Below are 13,969 nucleotides of genomic sequence, written 5' to 3'. Positions count from 1 at the left end.
GTTGACAAATTTAAACCGCGATATCGTGCTTACAATTATATAGTTCTTCGGATTGAGAAGAGGAGATGGAAACTGTGGCTGTTTCTACAGTTCTCAATAGAGAAAATAAAAAACCAAGATGAGCATGGAGCCATGAGATAAATAAAAAGAAAAGAATTCGACGAATTTCACGATTAGTTCAAGAATAACGAAAAGATTCGAAACGGTTTCACAGGTATTTTCGAATGATCAAAGAAGGATTTGATTTCTTACATGGACTCATTAAAAGTGACATACAAAAACTTCAAAGAGTCGTCAGTACCGAAGGAAGATTAGCTGTTTGCGTGAGGTAAGTATTAAATAATCAAATACTTGCAAATATTTAAGACAGGGTTTATTTGGTGCCGGCGATGGAGATGAAGAAAATGATTGTTGTTGTATAGGATTTCGATGAAAGGAGTGTTGTGGATGGGGAGTTGAAGGAAGTGATTGTTCATTACACTTTACTTCTGCCAATAGGACCGAATTGCTCAATGCAAGTTTAATTTGTGATTGTTCAACTTTTGGCAACTGCTTTGTCATTCTTGACATGCTTAGAAAAAACATGTCCGTGTCATCTAGAGTTTCTAAAAGGCTAGTTGTTTTAGATGTTTTTGGGCGCATACTCCCTTCTTCATACGGACGTTTTCTTACGGCTGAACTTTCCTCTAGAATATGAACCATTTGCTGTGCTGGAGTATCAATTTGTTGTTTTTGCTTTTTGTTATGTAAAAGTTTCATGGCTTCATAACGTGTTTCAATAGTTCCAGCATCGTTAAAAGCTGCTTCGTCATCTGCAGCTTGGTTGTCCTGAATTCCTAGTTCACTTTCCGTATCTAAATCAATGTGTCTAAGTTCTGCTTTAGACTTTTCTGACACACCTTCCGGTTCAGTCGCCAAATTGACAGAAGTCTGAGATCTGTTTAACTTGCCGTGCGTCCTTTAATAGAAAAGTATTAGATAAAATCGAAACCCTAGAAGAAAAGTAATTTAATCCTCTTATACCCACTTTCTGCTCTCTAAAAAAGGTATAATAAACGACATTTGCTGCTCGTATTTCCAACAAGATTTCTTTTTGGATGCCGTACCATTTTTTGTGTCATCACGGCGCCTATTTTTTGCATTGCAGAAACATCTTCTTAGTTTGTCCCAACATTCTTTGGCCTTATTCCCTGAATAGGAAATATTAAACATTGGAAACTATTTACAGTGTTCCTCCTGTTTCAGATTTTTGGCGACAGGCGATTCTTTTAGATGTATTCAACACTAGATTGGGATTTAGTGCTGTTCAAGAAATTATAAAAGAAGTTTGTGATGTGATATGGAAAAGGCTCGGGCCAATTGCAATGCCACCACCTGCAGAAGAAAGGTGGAAAACTGTTGCAGCAAGATACATCTAGTATAGCCGTCTTGACCCAAAAGGGGCGCGCTCTTCCTCAGGCTTTCGCCTATACGAGCATTTGGCTTGCAAGGTGGTATTAGCAGTACATAACTAGCGACCCCGCCAGGGCCGGGTCGGAAAAAGCAGAGAAGGACCACGCTTGACTCCACGGCGTCCACTGTAGGAATTTTACTCTCTGAGCAGGATGCCAGGTCACGAAGAATATAATATATTCGCCACCAGACTAAGTCCCTGGCTATCTTTTGCTCTCTTTGGGGTGCATGCACTCACCCAGGACCACCAGGGACGCTCTGGTGGCCGGGGACGGCCTTGCATAAAATCGCATGCCAGTCCTCATGCGAATCGGGTACACCGGGAACGCAACCGCCCGTACAGGGGTTAGAAGAACCACCTGCCCCTGGTGAATGCAGCAAGATACAGACAGATGTGGCAGTTTTCAAAGTGCATTGGTGCTATTGACGGCAAACACATTAACCCCTTGGCTTACCGTTTAAATTCCGACCGCCGGCACCAAATCAGCACCAGTGGTGAGCCACGCGTCGAGCCATTTCACGGTTCGGCTCAGCGTCCGAAGTTGTCAATCGCAGACGTCTTAACCCCGTTACGCAGTTGCGACAAAGGTGCCGGCAACTTGGCTAACGGGGCTTATGATGTGTAAATAAATGTGTATGCGGCCAGGAATAACTGAGATGAAAAGACATCAGCGAAACGTTCAGTCGTCGTCGAGGATTGCTCGCGAGGCGTGCCCTTGACCTTTGTTGTTTACGTTTCGCCCAATCGATGTACCACGAGTCTCACCCGTGCTTTCCATCTTTGGCCCGATCGAGAGACCACGAATCTCACTTGATGTTGTAAGCCAAGGGGTTAATATCCAGTGTCCTATTAATGCCAGATCCATGTATTACAACTATAAAGGAAGCCATTCTATTGCACTTGGAGGATTAGTTTATGTTGATCATAAGTTTATTGCAATTGACATCAGTTCGTATGGCAGGAACAGTGACGGTGGAATTTTTTCTAAGTCAGCAATTGGTAAAAATTTACACAATAAGACATTCAATGTGCCAGAACCGGCACCTCCAATAGAAAACGGAGAACTACAGCCACATGTCGTCGTTGGAGACAAAGCATTTCCAGTAAAAATTTAACTACTTCGCACATATCGCAGGAGTCATTTAGGAGGCAACGAGCCCGATAAAATATTTAACTACAGATTGTCATGGGCAAGACACGTAGTAGAAAATGCGTTGTACTTAGAAGTGCAACCAGAATTGTAGACACAATCGTACTTGCATCGCGCTGTCTACACAACATGTTGTGTGCAGACTATGCGCTTGAACCAGATATTGAATCACTTCAACTTCCTGAAGCAGCGTTCTTGAATTTAGATCTCTAAGAAGAACTAGCACTCATGAAGTGTTTCACGATCGGGAGGAATTTAAAGAATATTTTAATTCTGATGATGGCTGTGTAGTTTGGCAAGTTCATAGTGTTCGTGAGGAAAGAATCCGTACATAATACATACAAGAAAAACAATATAAATTGTGTGAATTTTTAAATAGTTTGATTAATTTTAGATTTTTAATATCATTTAATATTGTAATTACCTGGTATTTTTAGCTCCCTTCCAATTTCCTCCCAAGCTGCTTGGCGAATATATTGATCGCGATAATCAGACGATCTATGATTGTATAGTACTTCATGTCCCCTGACTTTTTCGATTAACAACTTTTCCATTTTCAAATAAACAGAACCACAAACTGCAAAAATGAGGATAATAGCGTGTTTAGGTACTGCCACGCATGAAAATGGTGATGTGACGTGATATGCATGAGGTGACTTCAGCGTGGTTCTGGTACATTAAAGGCGGAGACACACTGTTATCACGTCACGTGAATACACGTGCTATCCCATAAACTCACGTCGCGGGCAAAAAGTGTGCGGTGTCGTTTTACTTAGACCGTTCGTCCACGGCTGCAACGCAACTGTAATTTGACTAAGAAAGGAACATAAGAGGAAAAAGCAAACGGAGTAGAAGTTGTTTCGACGAGAAACAAAACTCTGCAAGCGATTAACGCCATTGCGTGCAATCGTTTTTTTGTCAAATTGCAATTGCATTGTCCCCTGTAAAACGACATCGCACAGTTTTTGCCCATGACGCGAGTTTATGTAATAGCACACGAGTTCACGTGACGTGATAACAGTGTGTTCCCGCCTTTAAATACCAAGTAAAACAACACTACACACTTTGCCCGTGACATGAGTTTATGTAATAGCACGTGAGTTCACGTGACGTGATAAGTGCGTGATAACAGTGTGCTTCTGCCTTTAAGTACCAAGCAAATCGATACTGCACACTCTTTGCCCGTGACGTGAGCATATGTGATACGTGAGGATATCTGAGCACTGCCAGCAGTCACACGCATTCCTCTACTTGCACAGTTTCCCACCGCCTATCGGCAGCGCAACGCTGTTACGGTATAGGAAAACACTCGTGTTTTAACTAACAATAAGTAATAAAGGAGAATGGTAGAAATTGGTGAAATTTGGACCTGGCTGACAACGAAAGTTTTTTACAGGATATGTTCCTACAGGTCATAAGGAATCCGAAATGCATGATTGTTTACCCTAGAGACGATGGGAAAGTTATAAAAAATAAGCGAATATTAAAAAAAATATGGTAGGACCCATTACAGTTCCATTACCGAAATAAAAATTGTTCTGTTACGTACGCAGACCTATCTTTGACTTTTTAACCCTTTCGGGTGTCTGGAATGCAGTGACCCGGCGGGGTCACCGTTTCCTGCAGTGGTGTGATGCAACCGAGTTTTCCCCGAAAACCTAATATTCAATTGAAGGCATTCGTGTCCCCACTACTTTCTAGCTGAATTTCACCGTATAAAAAGGGCTACGAATCCACACTCGGGGGCTCATTGCAAGTGTACTACGTTTAGACGAAAGAGGCTTGCGAGATCGAGTAACATTTTTCGTCAAGTATTAATTCAACTTAAGCCATACAGCTCGCAGTGTTGCTGATAGGCGTTGTAATTATTAAAGTCTTTGAGACCCCTGCATTTCTCAGTGCGTCAAAACCGAGAGGTGGAGTTAGGTACCGCGACAACTAAACACTCAAACAATTGTAAGAACCAAGGTTATAGAATATAATTAGTTATTTCTTACTCAGAGTTCTTTTATTTGAATCCAATCATCATCTGAACTACCTCTACGAGACTAACCCACATAGATAAGTCTTTACCGCTCGAGGTGTATCGCATTATAAAGTTACGAGGCTAAATTAACATTCCTAGTGGCTCCCGGGGATACCAGACCCCGGTTCGTCCACGACTTCCACCTTCCTAGCGGCTCCCGGGGATACCAGACCCCGGTTCGTCTGTGAAACTTACCTTCCTAGTGGCTCCCGGGAATACCAGACCCCGGTTTGTCTGTGAAACTTACCTTCCTAGTCGCTCCCGGGGATACCAGACCCCGGTTCGTCTGTGAAACTTACCTTCCCAGTGGCTCCCGGGAATACCAGACCCCGGTTCGTCTGTGAAACTTACCTTCCTAGTGGCTCCCGGGGATACCAGACCCCGGTTCGTCTGTGAAACTTACCTTCCTAGTGGCTCCCGGGGATACCAGAACCCGGTTCGTCCACGACAACCAACTTCTTTATCCCGGGAATACCAGACCCCGGTTCGTCCACTACTAACAAACTCTAACAAACAAACTCGATCCTTGGCCTTGCAGCCGCCAATCTCATTGCCCTCAGCCTTGGCTCGTAACAGTTCCATTATATTAGCATCACTTGAACTACATTCCTGCAAAGTTCAAATTTTTTTTGGAATTTTCGAGTTATTTATATGCTCGAATGGCGGTTTCGTGTGCACAGAAAGATTCTAGAAATGTTGCATCTGGCGGGTCCGGACGTTATTCTTAATATTATTATAATTCTCCTACGTTGACTACTAATAAACTACGTCGAGGAGAAAACACTTGGGAATTTTCAACCCTTTTTGGGGTAACGTCAGTGAAGACGACACATCCTTGACACAAGTGAGCATCCTGTCCACAGCCCACAGGTAGTGTTGGGTTGGTGGTGGACCTCCTGGCAATGACAAAGCCTGCCGAATTCGACCAAAGTCCTCGGATGCCCCAGGATTATCAGCCTGGGAGTAACTGCGAAAATCTTTATTGTATATAGTCGAAACATTTTCACAGTCCTACGAGATAAGTGACCGAATTCTGCCGGCACCTCTCTCAAACCAGGTCCAAACCTGAATGCGTATACGGCGAGTAGGCTGCGCGTGCACGAATAATCAAGAGAGGTCCAAGATCCAAATTGCCACCTATCTTTACGTATTCTGTGCTCAGCTCAGTAAACATTACATCCAAGGAAGAAGTCCCCATTGTAAGCGTGTATATGTATACTCAAACGGTAAGGGATTCGTTTCGTATTTCGAGGGAGGACGACGCAGGCGGAACCACGTCTCGTCGCAGCCGCGCAATGCGTGCGCACAGGCGCGACCGCGAACGAGTTACGACGTTTAAATAAGACGCGCGAGCGAGAGAGCACTACGAAATACGTTCGCATCTCTCTTTTTCCTCGGACAAAAACATAGGTATTATGCGCTGGCACTTGATCGTCGTCGTCGTCGACATCAGAATGTTATGCTCAGAAGATTGAAGGGATGGAAGTCGATACCCCTGAAGACGGTCCACTGGTTGAGAGAGTAATTCATTGTATCAACCGTGGGGTGGAGTAGCAAAACATATTCGGAGCGTGAGATGCGATAATGCGTTAAGGTATGATTCCACGAGGAATATTTATCACTGCTTGTTGGGCATTGTCAATACGGAAACGATTCATGGTAACGTGCATGCAAAAGGGGCCGTGCAAGGTATCAGACAATACAGATAATCGTGTGAAAAAGTATTGTATTTATTGGTAACATATTATATAGAAAAAACATATATACATATATACTATTGCGGCGTCTGGTATGCATCACGAACAGTGGCGGATTTAAGAAGAAGGCCCAGGTGGCAAACGTGGAGGGGACCCCATTTTTTCGGGAAAATGAAGAGGTAGTTTACCAAAAGGGGGTAAATGTACAGAAAAATATAGGGAAAAAAGTGCTTGGATAAAATCATTATTTTTTAAGACAGGGCCCTAGGGGGGGGGGGCTTCTGAGGATGGGCCTATTTTTCGAGAAACTAAAGCTGTAGTTTACTGAAAACGTGCTCAGTGTAATAATACAGAAAAAAATATAGTTTGGATAAAATCATAATTTTCGTTATGGATGGGGCCCTAGTGGGGCCTTGCGAGCAGGGGCCCAGGCGGCACCTGCTCATCGGCCGCCCTGTTAAATCCGCCACTGATCACGAACGATCAATCCCAATTCTAACGCTAATAGTTCGCAATCTAACAAAGAGTTCTGTTCGTAGCAGTCGCTTTCGGTAATGATTTTCTCGTAGTCCGCGGTCGTTGTAGTAGCGTACTTGCTGGTTACGGAGTACAGAATTTCTGATAAATACGAGAACATGTAGTCGATACAACGAGCATATTTGAACATTTGAAGTATCGTAGCTTCAGACATGTATATGACGGAACTATTATCGGAGATTTTAGCACTTCATTCACTGTGTATTCGTGTGAAATCGATACGTAAATGATCGATCACGATAGGGTCTTGGTACGCTAATGGTGCATCGAAACGGAAACGTCGAACTATCTGTGATTCTTTTGCTGCAGTAGAAATTTCCACGTAGACATAAAGAAGCAGACCTCGTGACATTTATTACCGGCTATCGCGATCTCGATGCAGCACGAATCCTGTCCGATGCAAATCCCGATTATGAGACGTTTGTAGGCAGTAGCGGTCAATGAATAATCACGTCCCGTGATTCGTATGATAGGTTTTTTCGGTACTGATGCAGATGCATTGCTGTAAGAACCACATACCCAGATGTAGGATATTGGCGGGCCGCGCCTTGTGTTTGTCGCGGTACGGCGGCTTACGCGAGGAAGGTCTCGCGATAGAAGCTGGAGAGATATGAGAGGGCCATCTGGCAATTGTTGCGCTGATAGATCATCGAAGACACTGGGCCGAGGGTGAGGAGGGTACCCTGGATGGCTCAGGAGGACAGTCGAGAGACAACCGCAGCCGAGTCCGCATTCTCGAAATTAACATTTAAGCAATCGTTTTTGTAACTTTCCAACACAGAGTTGTTGATTCGGTTGTTTTCGTATAAATCGAAAAATACGCAGAGGAATACAATGTACTATGTACCTTATATTCTTATGGTGTTGCTGCTGCTGTTGTTGTTGTTGTTGTTGAGGTTGCTGTTGTTGGTATGGAAAATCCGTATCGTTCCAGTGATTGGTGTGGTTTCCGCACATGTGGGAAGTGTTGAAATGTCGGTTATACATTTTGAATACGTACTACGGTGGAGTCTACTGAACGGACGCGGATACTAATTGCGCGGACACGAACGTATGCGATGCAATGAAGTCTGCAAGACCTCTTGACTCGAAGTAGAGTATGTCCGTGGAGCGGTGGCGATGATGGGGGTGTCTGAGTCAGCGGTATTAGTCAAATTATGCGTAGTACGAATAAAAAATGAAAAGCAAAGAGTGGTGGAAAAAATTAATGGAAACAGCGAAGGAAAAAAATGTGTAGAAAAAAGGGTTTAGTGTATAGCGGAAAAATGTAAGTGGAAGAAGTAGGGGAGAGCGGGGACAAAAGTAACATTTTTCACATTTAGCTTAACATACAATTACCTTTTATAGATATATAAATGACAATTATACCTTAAGATAGTATGTTTCTTGGTCTATCATTTGAGCCCAGATTCAGCCTTACGTGATTAGTAGTCAAAGAGTTATGGCAGTTTTACGCAGTGACTGTCACTGTTACTTTTGCCCTGCAGGGGATAGGACGAAAGTAACATACGGTGGGGGCGAAAGTAACACTATTTTGAGGGGAATTAAGTAAAACACTTCTTCCAACGCAAAATTGGATTTTTTATTATAAAAAACGATAGAAAAACCATTTATACAAAATACACATATTTTAAGTAACGATAAAAATAAATAAATTTTAAATAACGAAAGGTAGAAAGCATAACCAGCTTCAGACATTTCTTTGGTATTATGTATTTAGTTGAATGATATTAGGTATTAAATTTTACATACTCCGAATTAAAATTATGACATACGTAGTGAAGATCACCCATGGTGCAGGCTTCGTGGGACTAACCCTTAAAATCTAGACATCGGATCCACTTCTCTCTCGAACAGCTTTCACTGAAAGGGTCCAAGCAAACCAAACATAGACAATCATTATCATCTGAAGAATTCCTACCCTGTATGCTATTTTGCTCCCCCAAGTAACACGTTACTTTCCTGCCCATAGTGACGTATTACCTTTGTCCTCAGCCATGTTTTTTCAGAATAGAACTGTTATAACATACAAACTGTACAAGACTTGCTGAAATCAAGTACAGGAACTTCTAAAGACTTTATCTAAGAACGGTCTAGCAAATAATTGGTTTAATATCTGTATTTTAACTATAAATATTAACAAAAAACAAAATAGGAGAAACTTACCTGAATGATCTAAATAACAATTTTAGCTTGCCCACAGTATACGATTTGTGTTACTGCTCAGCGTCACTCAGTACAATAAAAGAGACACTACACATATGTAACTGTGTAAAACAAACGTTTTGGAAATGTTTGTGGAAGGGGGGAGACGGTGTATTACTTTCATGGCGCCGTTACGTTGCCCACCCCCCCCTGTCGCTTATCAGAAATTGGTAGTATATAGTTTTCGCATAAAAAATATACCGTGGGAACTCATTTGAGGTAATGAGTCATGCGTATGCGTGTGCGAGCATCCGTGAAGAAGGATGAGAAGGAGGTTGAGAAGGAGAAGAAGGAAAAGAATGGTAAGAAGTATGAGGAGAAGAACAGAATCAGTACAGTGAACAAGGATCACGATATCCGGATGATGGGCGATGTCGCAGGCGATGCCGTACAGAGGATTTCGATGGATGGACGATATGAACGCAGACTCTTTCCCCGACGACGATGGGCCCGAGGGTTATCCGCTGGAAGTGGATCTCAAGTATCCTCCGGAGATTCACGACGCGCACGCCGATCTCCCGTTCTGTCCCGTACGCGAGCTCGCGACTACCGGTAAACAGACCAAGCTGCTCGCCACGCTTCGTGATAAGGAACGATACGTCATCCACTATCGCTACCTGAAGCAGTGCGTTCGGTACCTAACGCTAATAGTTCACAATCTAACAAAGACTGCGGTTCGTACCATTCACTTTCGGAAATGAGGTTTTCATAGTCCGCGGTCGGTGCCGTAGCGGCACGTATAAAGGTCGATTTATATTATCCGTTCAGACACGGAACGTTTCGGTTCAGATAACAACGATGTAGTGTTTATACCATCAGTTCACATTCGGCAACGACAGGCGACAGGCGTCAGAATAATATATCCTTTGTATAGGGGTCATCGTTTCAGATTCTGCATGAACTAAGCTCTGACCTTAAAGGTCTGCGCACACATATCCGTTCTGTGTCAGCTCCGTATCCGTCGTGCCAGTGGTAAGAAGAAGAGACCCTCTACGTCCCTCTTCTTCTTACCACTGGCACGACGGATACGGAACTGACACGGAACTGATATGTGTGCGCAGACCTTAAAGGTCGATTTATATTAACCGTTCAGACACGGAACGTCACGGAACGTTTCGTTTCATACAAATATTGTTGTGGGTTATTGGATACGTATGTTTATATGCAGCGTCGCGATCAGTTACAACAGGTTGTAATGAGTAAGAATACATAATGAGTGTATTCTCAACAACAACGCGTCATCCCAAACTGCCGCATCACCACGCAGGATTCGTCACTTCGAGTCATGTCCAAAGGGCAGGCTCGCCCTTACGTACCTACCTATCTCGACAGTATATAAGCTTGTCTCCCTTGACCTAGGGCAGTTCTGGTATTAGTCTCAACGCCGAAACACTCCTGACTTCTTCATGTAAACGGTTACCGAGGTTACCGCGCATATTCCGAATATTATTGTGTCCGAACATTATATTAAATATATATTAACAATTGAAGTTAGTGAACATATTAGTGATCTTTTATATTCACCTAACTCCTTCGTAACAACGTTACGCTTCAGGCATACGACGATCGACATTCTCGAAAAGAATGTTTTGACTGAAACGATACGTGACTGAAGTTGTCGGAACGTGTTTGAACGGAGACTAGTATGATATGTATTTAGTTCAGGCAGAATCTGAAACGATGACCCCCATACAAAAGATATATTATTCTGACGCCTGTCGCTTGTCGTTGCCGAATGTGAACTGATGGTATAAACACTACATCGTTGTTGTCTGAACCGAAACGTTCCGTAACGTTCCGTGTCTGAACGGATAATATAAATCGACCTTAAGGGGGAAGCCCTATTTAGGACGCTAGGAATAAGGTGATTCTTGGGAATTTTTTCTAAGAAACTGTTAAGCGGATCTTTTCCAAACTTTCAGGGTATTTTAGTTCACATTCAAACAATAAAAATTAATTTTTTCGTTACAAAGTGTTCGGTAGAAATGGAGATATAGGAACACGTTCGTTAGGACTCGCACGCCGGAGTTGCAAATTTGTAACGAAAAAATTAATTTTTTACGAACACTTTGTAACGAAAAAATTAATTTTTATTGTTGGAATGTGAACTAAAATACCCTGAAAGTTTGGAAAAGATCCGCTTAACAGTTTCTCAGAAAAAAATTCCCAAGAATCACCTTATTCCTAGCGTCCTAAATAGGGCTCCCCCCTTAAGTCGTACGACAGTCGTGTCGTTTATGCCAGGGCCTACATAACATATAGAGACGCGCACACTGAGACGACAGGACAACAAGCTTTTTAAGTCGGCCGATTGTCGGTTGTCAATGCATTGTATATGGGTGTGGACACACAAACGACAAAAGTGTCATTCTGTCGTTCTGAAAATCAGTAGGTCTGTGACGTTGAAGAGAAGTAGACGTGGATTACGTTTCTCTAGCCGCATTTTTGTGCGCTTGCTATTCGACTTAAAATCATAAGGAAGAAGAAACAAAACGGAGATACTGGATTCATCCATTATACAGTGAAAGACTTCAAAAAGGAAAACTTTATACTATGTTCGAAACATTAAAAAAAATATTCAGGCAAATTCTTTACTTACTTTAGAATCAGCGTACAAAGTTAGGACAAACGTTTTAGTTTGTTAAGACCCTATATATCTTGTCAAAACACAGATATCAAACTCGCAATCCCTCCAGAAGAAAGATTAGCAACGATAGAATGTCGTCTGTCTGCGCGCACCCAGCTACAAAACAGTTGAGTCGTAATGTCGAGCCGACTGTTACAGGATTTGCGCACGACTGTCGTACGACTTACAGTCGTATGTGTAGCCTAGTCCTAAAGGTCGATTTACACTATACAGCACGGACCGACACGTACCGGCAACGGCGCGGTCCGTCACCGGCACGACAAAACATTGTAACATGCGTTTTAAATGGGACTGTTTACATTTTCCGGCACCGACCTGCAACGTTCCGTCTACGGCACGAACCGATGCCGGTTCACATGGTCGCGGAGAATGTTTTGCCGGTTCGTGACGGTCCGTGTCGAGACGTGTCGTCGCTGGCCTGCCAGTATGAATCAGTAAACGGTAGTTAAGTTATGTGTGCCGTTGTATGCAATGGACCATCCTAAATACTGCGATAGGGGGTTCAATCTGTTCTAGCAATTCAAAAAATTTGCATTGCTGCATTCTAAAGTATTGGTAAAACTTATCGTCGTATTTTAGTAACTCTTTGAATAAAGTCCAATACTCCCCTCCGACTTTTCTCTTTTTTAATATTGGGTGTACCCAAATTCTATCTCGCTTTTTTGCTCTTTTTGCTGCGGCATCCTCTTCGTCTAAAAGTAAGGCTAGAAGAATCAATTCCTCGTCACTGTCTGATCCGCTCATTTCGACTACTAAACGTGAACTGTCGGACTGTTGCCGGAGCATAACATTACGTGCCGGTGATGGACTGCGCCGTTGCCGTTATAGTGTCTATCCGAGATATAGTGACTTAGGTGTGAAGTCTCTCAGCGGGGTCTTACCCGACACCCTGCTGGGTACTGGCCGCTAAACATGCCCCCCTACTACCTCTTGCAGGACTGTATTTAGAGAAGACCAGGACAAAACCGGGGCCCTAACAGAAAATAAAACAGAAATTGAAGATACGGTTTATCATTATTAAAAGACATCAATTAAGCTTTGCTACTGGCTATTAAAAATTGTCTCATATTAAATACAAATACATTTTAGTAAGGTATATGTACTGCATTAGAACAGTAGTGGAGAATTTATGAATCAACATAATAATTAATCAAAGCTTAATTGATGTCTTTTAATAATGATAAACCGTATCTTGAATTTCTGTTTTATTTTCTGTTAGGGCCCCGGTTTTGTCCTGATCTTCTCTAAATACAGTCCTGCAAGAGGTAGTAGGGGGGCACGTTTAGCGGCCAGTACTGAGCAGGGTGTTGGGTAAGACCCCGCTGAGGGACTTCACACCTAAGGGCGGCATTCTCAGTCGCTACTTATTCTTAAGCAAATGCTTAAGCATTCGGCATCCTTTACTAGCTACTAGGTTAGTAGAGGATGCCGCATGCTCAAGCATTTGCTTAAGAATAAGTAGCGACTGAGAATACCGCCCTAAGTCACTATATCTCGGGTAGGCACTATACGCGTCGGTCCGTGCTGTATAGTGTAAATCGACCTTAATATCGACGAAGGACGCGTACTTGCTGGTTACGGACTACAGAATTTCTGACAACCACGAGAACATATGTTCGATACTTCGATGCAACGATCGTATTTGAACATTCGGAGTATCGTAGCTCCACTTATGTATAGGATGAAACTACCATCCGAGATTTTGGCAATTCGTTGGCTGTGTATTCGTGTGAACTCGATGCGTAAATGATCGGTGACAATGAGGTCGTTATCTTACCTTACATGCGAGGGAGGGGGTGGAGGGGGGGGGGGTGTCGCAGGTTATTTGAATATTATAAAAGGGGGTCGCGATCCAAAAAAAGGTTGGAAAACACTGCAATAGGTGCTCGAAGTGATGCCCGTTGACTTTCATACATCTGTGCAATCTGTTAATTAATGATAACACTACAGATTTAATTGTCTCTGTAGTAAATGCTGCACGGGTTTCAACAATTCGGTTTCTCGTGTCGAATTTTTAATTGCTTCTATCTCGAATACAAAGCCTCAGATTGCGAAACGATTAAAGACTTGTCGATGTGTATATGATTGAGTTTAACATAGGTGGTTCCTATAACTTTTTTTATGAACACAAAATTGGACAAAAATAGATCGCGGTAATTGTTAATATAGGGGGCAAAGTCTAGTACCTACAGTTACATAGTCACGAAATAAATGGGAAACTCCAATTTCTGTACATCTTCCATAACAACCAAAA

At 42.7% G+C, this 13,969-nt stretch overlaps 1 protein-coding gene across 4 annotated transcripts; it reads right to left on the bottom strand.

Annotated features, from left to right (window-relative positions):
• Positions 1-275: 275 nt before the first annotated feature.
• Positions 276-4,832, bottom strand: LOC143371109 (uncharacterized). Of its 4 annotated transcripts, XM_076815979.1 has the most exons (5): positions 4,642-4,832; positions 3,668-4,548; positions 3,028-3,180; positions 1,028-1,190; positions 276-958 (listed from the first exon to the last, which is right to left on the bottom strand). In XM_076815979.1, exons 2-5 carry the CDS (start codon positions 3,798-3,800, stop codon positions 295-297), a joined length of 1,113 nt encoding a protein of 370 aa, XP_076672094.1. In that variant the 5' UTR covers positions 3,801-4,548; positions 4,642-4,832; the 3' UTR covers positions 276-294. The 4 variants fall into 4 exon arrangements, with proteins under 4 accessions (XP_076672094.1, XP_076672095.1, XP_076672097.1 ...); XM_076815980.1 differs by lacking the exons at positions 3,668-4,548; positions 4,642-4,832 and adding an exon at positions 3,564-3,591; XM_076815982.1 differs by lacking the exons at positions 3,668-4,548; positions 4,642-4,832 and adding an exon at positions 3,299-3,523.
• Positions 4,833-13,969: the final 9,137 nt, after the last annotated feature.

This window comes from Andrena cerasifolii, chromosome 7 (genome assembly GCF_050908995.1).
Source record: "Andrena cerasifolii isolate SP2316 chromosome 7, iyAndCera1_principal, whole genome shotgun sequence".
Taxonomy (NCBI): Eukaryota; Metazoa; Arthropoda; class Insecta; order Hymenoptera; family Andrenidae; genus Andrena; species Andrena cerasifolii.
This window is presented reverse-complemented; position numbering and strand designations above follow the sequence as displayed.

What these genes read in the sequence shown, in the direction of transcription:
- LOC143371109 (XM_076815979.1), bottom strand. Translation starts at nt 3,800, where the DNA reads ATGCTCACGTCACGGGCAAAGAGTGTGCAGTATCGATTTGCTTGGTAC. An exon ending in AAGGGAGCTAAAAATACCAG is followed by an intron (nt 1,191 to 3,027) that starts GTAATTACAATA and finishes TTTCCTATTCAG; the next exon opens with GGAATAAGGCCAAAGAATGT. An exon ending in CCTTTTTTAGAGAGCAGAAA is followed by an intron (nt 959 to 1,027) that starts GTGGGTATAAGA and finishes TTTCTATTAAAG; the next exon opens with GACGCACGGCAAGTTAAACA.